This window comes from Carya illinoinensis, chromosome 11 (assembly GCF_018687715.1).
Source record: "Carya illinoinensis cultivar Pawnee chromosome 11, C.illinoinensisPawnee_v1, whole genome shotgun sequence".
Classification (NCBI taxonomy): Eukaryota; Viridiplantae; Streptophyta; class Magnoliopsida; order Fagales; family Juglandaceae; genus Carya; species Carya illinoinensis.
In genome coordinates this window covers 20,760,294-20,769,487 of record NC_056762.1, presented here as the reverse complement: position 1 = coordinate 20,769,487, position 9,194 = coordinate 20,760,294, and the positions used below count along the sequence as shown (strand labels likewise).

The window sequence follows — 9,194 nt, the reverse complement described above, 5'->3', positions numbered from 1 at the left end:
CGCGCGGGGCGCGGAACTGGGCATCGCTCGTTAGGTGTCACATGCGTGGTCGTAACCTACGGTGTGGCACCGGAGCCAAGGTGTGCGGATGACCCCTAGGGGAGGTCATGATACATACGGATTAATTGGATAATGGTTTGAGATAGATATGGGCCAAATGTGACTTTTGGCGTGATATTTGGAAATGATATGTTTTTGGGCCAAATGAGATTTTTTGGCATGCGTGGTAAAAATATCATTTTATGGGTTTTGCATATTGGCATCACTTCATGCATATTGTTTGAGTTCTATATGTTTTTATCTGGTGGTGTTTAGATTTTACTTACCTGCGGCACCATTTTTGGTTCCGTAGATTTTGGTGCAGAGATCAAGGATGAGGAGGAGGAGGTTGAGCCCGAGGACGCGGCTCCGCCGGGGTGCTGAGGTTTGTGCTTTGTATTTAGTTTAAAATTATGTTTGTGTCCTGTAATATTTATTTATGAATGTTTTGAATAGTTTTGTATTAAGCAAGAAAAATTCTAGTACTTAGTTTTTGACTTGCTTTTCGCTGCTTATTTCTCGTGCACATTCGTCGCTTTTTCACACACTTGGCACACGTCGATAGGATGATGACCCGTGATATCATCATCCGGACGTCTCGATTTTCCCGTGATCGTGCGTGGAGATTTGGGGGCGTCACAAGTAAACTCCAAACACCACTAGATAAAAACATATAAAACTCAAACAATATGCATGAAATAAAAACCAATGCACATGCGCCATGAAACATAATTTTCTCCACGCACGCCAAAAACCCATTTGGCCCACAAAAACATGTCCTTAAAATCAAGTCTCGCCATTATCCCAGATAATGGCCCAAACCACCATTTTTTCATAAAATGGATCAAAAGCCTCGAAAACCAACATCGCCATTTTCCCAGAAAATGGCCCACATCCGAAAACCATAAAAACAATCCGGTTATGCATGCACCATGATCTCCCCTAGGGATCACCCGCACACCCTGGCTTTGTGCCACACCGCAGGTAACGACTACGCATGTGACACCTAAACGAGCGATGTCCAGACTCGCGCCCCGCGCGTACCTAGCCAGGCCATCCTCTAGTCCCCGCCACTCTAGGGACCACGGAGTCGTCACCCTGCGACAACCCAGGGGATGTCACTCAGTTTTATCCACTCCCAAGTGACCAGAGGAGCTCCATCGAGATAATAACCCATCCCGGCTTGGGCTCGTGAGACACACGCACCCAAAAACCATTACGCCAATAAAATGGGATTTTCACGATTAAAACAAAATGCACATAAACACAAAATGCAACTCACGCCTCATGGCCCAAATAATCAAGCAATCGCACACAAGCAAAACCAAGCACTTCATTCTCGATCCATCCGACCCCCGAACTCCTCGGACTCAGTCTAGAATCAACCAACCAACAACAATTAATTTATTGAATGAGCAAAATATTTTTAAATCTAAAAGTAGGGTTTGAAAAATACTTATAGCGCTATATAGTATTTTTAGAAAATACACGGCATTGCAAACGGCGGAAGGAAAGCAACATAACAGTGAAAATTCAGTGTGGCCGTGGGTTGTAAAATACCCACTTTTGAACGGGGACAAACCAAGGCTCGGGATTGATAGGGAAGGGTCTAAGGATGTTTATGAAGCTAATGGAAGTGAAGTTTGGCCGTGGGTGGCGGCGGAAACTACGGAAGAAGGCCGGATTTCCCAAAATGAAAAGCTAGCTCGTGGGAGCTGTTTCGGTGGCTGTTAGAGGCCAGAAATGGGTGGGTTAGGACGGCAAGGAGCCGGTGATGAAGTGGTGAAAAGATGGTGGCCGGAGGTGGAGCGACGGCGGCGGATCGAGGCAAAAACCGTGAGGCTTGTTGGGTGTTTTCCGGCCAAACGGCGGCTCTGCTGGCGGTGAAAATTGGTGGGGTGGTTCACCGGAGGGAGGGGAAGATTTTGGTAGGGGTGGTGTGCCGCACGGTGGCCGGCGGTGGTGGTTCTGGGCTGAAGACGGTTCCGGCGTGGGAGAGGAGAGAGAGAGAGAGAGACGAACGGGGGGGTTACGCGAGGGAGAGAGGGGAGGAAAAAGAAGAAGAAAAAGAAAAAGAAAAAAAAAGAAAAAGGAAAGAAAAGAGAAAAAGAGAAAAATGAAAAAGGGAAAAGAAAACATGTAGGAAAAAAATGAGGTCCAATCCTCACTCCGGAAAGCAAAACAAAACCGCCGAAGACGAGATTAAAAACCCGTAAAATGACTAATTAAATAAAACACATCCTCAAATAATTAAAAACCAATTAAAATACATTAATTTAAAATAAAATAAACTAATATATTAATTAAATTAAAAACAACCCTTCAGTGAAAATACACGTAAAAGCGGGTCATCACAAGATCTTTCTATTTCTGTTATAGTTAAATCACTATCATCTAGGCTCGGTTTTATACTTGAACTTTGGTTTTCACTACTAGTTCTGCTTTCATCAAAAATGTAACTATAAATGTAATTGTCACTATAACTGGCCAATACCAGGTATATAAGCAGTGATTTCAAATCCAAAGGTTAAGCGTACTCTGGCAGCTTTACGTAAGGCAGAGTTTGGTTTTTTGGGGGTGATAGTGGAAAAGTTGACAGATAAATTACCCTTACTGCCACATACTCAATATTAAAATCCTTGTAAACAATTACTATAGGCTAATCATAATTTAATACTTGATAATATATTTTAAATCTCTTAAATATTTTTTTCATAAAAATGCATCTATGGGCTAAAATATTTATTTAATCAAAACCAAGTCCAACTTAAAATATCACAACAGAATTCCTCTTTGGAACAGCCCATTTGCTAAGAGTAAAATAACAGCCCACAATTATATAAATAGACACATAGGATAGTGGCCTAAATTTACACTACACATGCACACATTTATTAAAGAACAATGCTACATACAGTTGTGAAATTACAAATGCCGCGCAATTACTTTGAAAAAGAGTGGGGTCTACGATTAAAAAGTTAGTTTTTTTTTTCATGTGGGTCTCATATTAATTCATTTTTTTCAAAGTGACTGCATGCCACTTGCACAACCACGACTGCAAATATCATTTCTCTTTATTAAAACCCCTATCAAAGAAAAAAGAGAGAGAATCTATCTACGAAATTAAAACCCAAAGCCTTGCGAACAGCCCCTACCCCTTCCCCATATCTAAGCTTTGTGAACGACAGTAACCATTAGAAACGTTGGCCCATCAGTTAACAAAATCGTCTGAAGCTTCTAGGTTCAATATATAAATCTCTCAATATATAAATCCCAAGAACTGACACCTACATCTATTATTTGATGATTAAAGCTCTCCAAGGAAATGCAGTTGAAAGAGTGAGGAGGGTCTTGGTTTCAAGAGAGATGAATAAGCAAAACTTAGCTAGAAACAAAGAAGCTTGTAAACAAACTTTAAAACAAGAAACTAGCCTCACCTTTATTGAGGCACAGATTGCATCACGGCTTACAAGAACTATGCCATCTACCAATTCCTTGCATATGTGGAAAGTTTCTTCACCTATTTCTTTGACACTTACACCATCTACAAAAGCTCCAACCTGGTTCAACATCACTCTTTGCCCATGATGTAAAGATACTGCCATTGCATTTGCGTTACATAGCTCCACTTTGATAATTTTTACTTGTGTAAAAAGTATCCTTGATGGATTACATTATAGATTAAGAAATGTGTCAAGTACATGACTAGGGAATCAAGCTTCGTCCTACAACTGGCTCGGGGGGTCGAATTGCCTTTAGGGATAAGAATGGATCGAGATCTCAATTTGGGTTAGGATGGAGTGGAAGAGGGCATGTGAAGGTTGTAATGAGTTTTTGATCAGGTACTGGCAAATGCACAATATGTGAAATATAAATCTTACGTGGAGGGTTGTTATTGGATGGCTATTAATTGACTAAGAACAGCTTGTCCGGCCTAAAGGTTTTCTCATCACAATAATTTTCTAACATAAGTAAAACTAATAACTTTAAAAATTAAACCCAACCTAAGATACACGCGGTCTAAATTCATACCCACTGAACATCAACCCAACTCAAAATATAAGTCTAATAAATTCAACTCTAGCCCAACGTAAGGGCAATTCACTTCCTTTCATGATTTTAAAACAAGGGTAGTAACGTAAAAACATCTAAAAAATTCTTCAAGATGCTTAACAGAAAGAGCTAAACGGCAAAGGGATTGAAAGGGCATATTTGTAATATACCAAATCTGTAGGGAGAAACCAAAGGTCAGAAAAACGTACTTCAGTAGGTTTTACTGTCCAATTAAATAGTTTAGGTCACTAAAAGAAAAATAAAAAATAAAAAAATAAATTAAAGCTAAAAATCGCAGCCTTGGTTAATATTCGGTTTTGAGTCTTTAGTAAAAGGCTCATTGGGTCATAGTTTTTAAATACTTGTAGAATGATAGAAAAAAAAGGGGTAGGGGAGAACAAAGAAAAAAGATAGTTGCTAAAATATATGTAATATTTGGTTAGCCCAAATAACCAACAATAAAATCATAGTAGATTTAGCTAGTTTTATACTTGATGTATTTTGTACTCACTCGCCAAATTTTTGCTGTATTTTAACTTTGGCTAGTTTAATACAAGTGCTCTTAATTCATTAAAACTCCTTCATCTCCTAACAAACTTGGATTACCAAAATTATTACGGGTAATATATATATATATATATATATATGAGTGGGGCTATTGTGACACCCCACTCATACCGCTAGGCGTACCGTCTAGTTATGTTTTTTTTTTTAATTTTTTTTATATATTTTTAATCACTTTCTTAATTATTAAGTAAAAAAATACATCAGTATATTTAAAACACTTTCTTAATCATTAAAAAAATAAAAAATAAAAATTTGCCTGAGCGGTACACTTCAGGCTATACACTAGTTTTATCCATATATATATACAATTTGTAAAATATATATAAATATAAATATATATTTATAACTTTAAAAAAATGGTGGTGGAGGAGCATAGTTGGAGCCCACCTACCGCTTGCCCCCCCCGGGGGCCAGACACAGGGCTAGTGATCCTGCCACCCGCGTTTGGTGGATGGGGGTCTGCCCTGCCCATGCAGATGTGAGGCAGGGTAACTAGATACAGGGCTCTACTGCCCAACCCTAAAAATTACACCTATCTACACTACTATGCTTTTTTTTGTGTAATTTTGGACATGTTTAGAAAAATGGGTTAAAAAAAATAATAAAATTAAATACAGTTTTAAGTTACGCAAATCTCACGCATTATATTTAAAAAGAAATTAAATCCATTATTAAAAAAAAAAATGTTTTTGTCCAATTAAAGACCTCAGAAAATTATTTCAACTAAGAAATATTATAAATTGATGATTTCCAATCTTATTTGATAACTCTCAAATCTCAAACAACATTTGTTTGTTTATATTTTCCCTAGTTTTATCTCCGTCATCCCTTGATCTTTCTTGCCTTTATGACCTCTTTTTTTTTTTTTTTAATTTTTTTCATTTAATATTTATTAATATTTTTCATTTTGTATTTCAAATTTTAATATTCATTTGACATATTTTTTATAATTTTTTTACTATCTTATTTTTAAAGCTCTTTTATAGGAAAAACTTCAAATAGAAAATTCATGAAGGTAATCAAGTTTGGATGAAGTTGACTTGCGAATAATGCTAATGGTGAGACAATGGATGGACGTTTTAGTAGGGAGTGTTATATTAATAGGTACATGTTATTAAATATAGTCATCCACTCATCATGGCTTTAAATTGTTAAATTTTGGTCGTTTAATATGTTAATGCCAATAATGATAACTTGGAATGCATAATCTAATTTATTTATTTTTAATTATTTTCAACTAAATTCAACATTGGATTCCCAATTGCTATTATTTTTTAGAATAATTTTATTTAGTAATATCAAATTTACTGTTCAGATAACCTTCTTGATATAGCACTATCATGTGATTCCACGTAAATTATTAAAAATAAAAAATAAAACACATACACAAAAGGATAGGGAAAACTTAAAATTCCAATTCTTCTTTTTTTATATTCTCAAACATCTTCTAAATCTGAATATATTTTTTAATATTTTTAATAAATTATGTGAATTAAAGAGGATCATCTAAGTTTCAAATGGTTAATAGCATGAAAAATCACATTTATTATCTATATATCATATAGTACACATTATTTTTAATTTTTTTCTTAAGGTAAGATGTGACGTATAAATAATGGGTAGAAAAATTTAATTAATTTAATTAAAATAAAAATAAAAATAAAAATAAATAAATGTAACGTGCGAGATAATGAAATGTAGCATTATTTTTCATCGATAGGGTCTCGTACATAGACAATCAAAGTTGGCAATGGCAAGTACAAAGGTACAAACCATCAGTCTTGGCCATTTCTGAGGATGAGGAAAGGATAGATAGAGCCTCTGCTCTCGTTTCCAGCAAAACCATGTCCATTTCCATGGCCCTGTTTTCTCCTCTAACCCACCCTCCATCCCTCTCTCGCTCTATACCCCCCCAACCCCACCCCATCCTTAAACCTCATCTTTCTCTCGGACCACTCAAGGCTTCCGTCTTCCTCCTCTCCACCGCCAGGGCCTCAGGGGACAATGGAGCTGGAACTTCGGCCTCGGGTGCCACTGCACTTGAATCAGATGTCGACCAGAAGATCTCTAAACCTCCAAAACCGGTGGTTCAGAAGGATGAGAGCTCTGCTGGAGCCAATGGGTCTTTGGGGGCAACGGAAGCAGGGGAAGTTGAGGTGGTGAGTAAGTTTGAGGACACCAGATGGATCGGAGGGACTTGGGACTTGAAGAAGTTCGAGAAAGATGGAAAGCCCGACTGGGATGCAGTTATTGACGCTGGTGAGGTTTTGGGTTTGTGTCAATTTGGATTCGAAGTAACTTTTTTTCCCCTTTATTTTATGTTATATAATTTCGTTTATTTTGAGTCTGATTTCATCACTTCTGCTTTGCTTCCGCGTTAATTTGACTTGGGCTGAGGTTTTATTTTTTTTACGTACTATTGTTATCTGAAACAACATCCAGCTTAAAAGTTAAAAATTTCAGTTATCGAGTGTGAATTATGTTTCTTTTGAGAAACCTCTATCTGCATTGATCCGTCTGTTTTATAATAAAGAGGAACATAATGGAAATTGATTTAAAAAATATCTACTACAATATGAAAGGAAGTGTAGCGAGAAGAGTAGTAAGAACTTCAAATATTGTTTACAGCATGTCCTAATCAGTATCCATCTTTTATCAGTCTCCTCTTTTAAAATTACTTTCTGTATGTGTGTTTTGTGACAATCAATAATACTCTGTGTTGTTAGGTATACATTCCAGAAATTTTTATGATCTGTTAGGAAAGCGTTCACAATAAGTTGTAGGAAACTATTTATTATGAACAGTTTTGGGGACAGATGCTACCAATGTAGTGGAATCATAGAAATGTGACTGTGATTTTTGCACAATAAGAAGCCTTTTGGCTTTTCTCAGCAAGCCCTATAAACTATTAAATACCAACCACAATAATTCTGTCTATAGGTCCAAAAAATGCTAGTACCATACTGGAAATGGAACGAAAACACTGGGAAAAAATCCTGTAATGGATGAGAAAGTTGGAGAGCACGATTACAGTGGATTGGTCATAGGTTTCATTATCATTACGTTTCTTGCTGTGGGCATTGCTGAGCCTTGATGTTTCTGATTAGAGTTAATGGAAGTGATATTAGAGGGGACTTCAGAAGTGAGTGTATGATATTTGGAATTTTGAAGATAGAGCTGTCTGTTGGCTGTCATTTCAACCTTTGTCACCTCATACATATGACTGGAGAATTGAAACATAGGGCAGTGTCTTCACTAATTACGGGTGCAGAATGAGTCTTCCAACATTTGCAGCAGAAACTAAGCTCAATACTCCTTCCCATCCGTTTACAAGGAAGGTGATATATTAAAAAGAACTTAAAATATGGCCAACCGTCCTACTTGAATCCCAAACTGAAATAAATGTCACTCTACAATCAGAGGTGCTTTACTGTATTGCATTATTGATCTTTCAAAGTGTGTTCAGAGTGCTCAACTTCTTGTGGCATAATAGTAGGACATTTAGCGCTTTCCTTCCTTGTTTGGTTTCATTAATTCCTTTGTTGGTCAAGTTTCACTGAGCGAATAGGTTCATATCTCTCTCATTGATGTTTCCCCTGTCCTTTTGAAAACTTGGATGCTTGCCATATTTTTCTTGTATTTTTACGGGGAGGATAGGATGAGGTGAAAATGGAATCAGTTATGATTACTTTATATTTATTCATTATTCATCCAGATTACTCTGGATTACTTAATTTCTAATGGACGTCCTTGGATAATTTTTTTAGAAGCTAGGAGGAGAAAATGGCTTCAGGATAATCCAGAATCATCCAGTAATGATGACCCAATAATTTTTGACACATCCATCATACCTTGGTGGGCATGGATAAAAAGGTTCCATCTACCTGAAGCCGAACTACTTAATGGTTTGTTCAGTTCATAATTCCCCCTCTATGATGAATCTTAGCTTACAAAAAGGTGGCTGTTGGCTCATGCTAATTCTTCTATGGTGTTTAATGAGTTTTATGCAGGCCGTGCTGCAATGATAGGCTTCTTTATGACTTATCTGGTTGATAGCTTGACTGGGGTAGGTTTGGTTGACCAAATGAACAACTTCTTCTGTAAAACTCTATTGTTTATATCTGTTGTTGGAGTTCTTCTGATCCGGAAGAATGAGGATTTAGAAAACTTAAAGAAGCTGCTGGAAGAGACAACCTTCTATGACAAGCAATGGCAAGCAACCTGGCAGGACGAGGCGCCTGGCAGTTCCAAGAATTGAGAAATGAAATTTCTATTCATGAGTTTGCCTCCTAAAATTTCATGGGCATCCTCTTTTGCGTTTATTTTAAGGTAATTACTCTGTTGTAGTGGAGAATGATGATTTCAACTCCCATCAGTCGTCGAACTTGTGTTTTCTTATTTTGTTAGCTATTGTGCATTTGAAGCAAGAAGTCGTTTGTGAACACGATCCCTTTTAAAAAGAATTAAGCGGAAACATTATTGTGGGACCAACTTCAGATTCCTAGCTGCACCTGTCTGCAGGTACTACTAAAGGA

At 37.0% G+C, this 9,194-nt stretch overlaps 1 protein-coding gene across 1 annotated transcript; it reads left to right on the top strand.

Annotated features, from left to right (window-relative positions):
* The first annotated feature begins 6,379 nt into the window (after positions 1-6,379).
* LOC122282804 (light-harvesting complex-like protein 3 isotype 1, chloroplastic) lies at positions 6,380-9,150 on the top strand. The gene is made up of 3 exons (XM_043094839.1): positions 6,380-6,918; positions 8,427-8,564; positions 8,670-9,150. The coding sequence occupies exons 1-3, from the start codon at positions 6,504-6,506 to the stop codon at positions 8,915-8,917; spliced, it is 801 nt and encodes a 266-aa protein (XP_042950773.1). The 5' UTR covers positions 6,380-6,503; the 3' UTR covers positions 8,918-9,150.
* Positions 9,151-9,194: the final 44 nt, after the last annotated feature.

Excerpts from the sequence above, each read along its gene's own strand:
- LOC122282804 (XM_043094839.1), top strand. The coding sequence starts at position 6,504 with ATGTCCATTTCCATGGCCCTGTTTTCTCCTCTAACCCACCCTCCATCC. Across the intron at positions 6,919-8,426 it reads GGATGCAGTTATTGACGCTG|AAGCTAGGAGGAGAAAATGG; the intron begins GTGAGGTTTTGG and ends TAATTTTTTTAG. Across the intron at positions 8,565-8,669 it reads TGAAGCCGAACTACTTAATG|GCCGTGCTGCAATGATAGGC; the intron begins GTTTGTTCAGTT and ends AGTTTTATGCAG.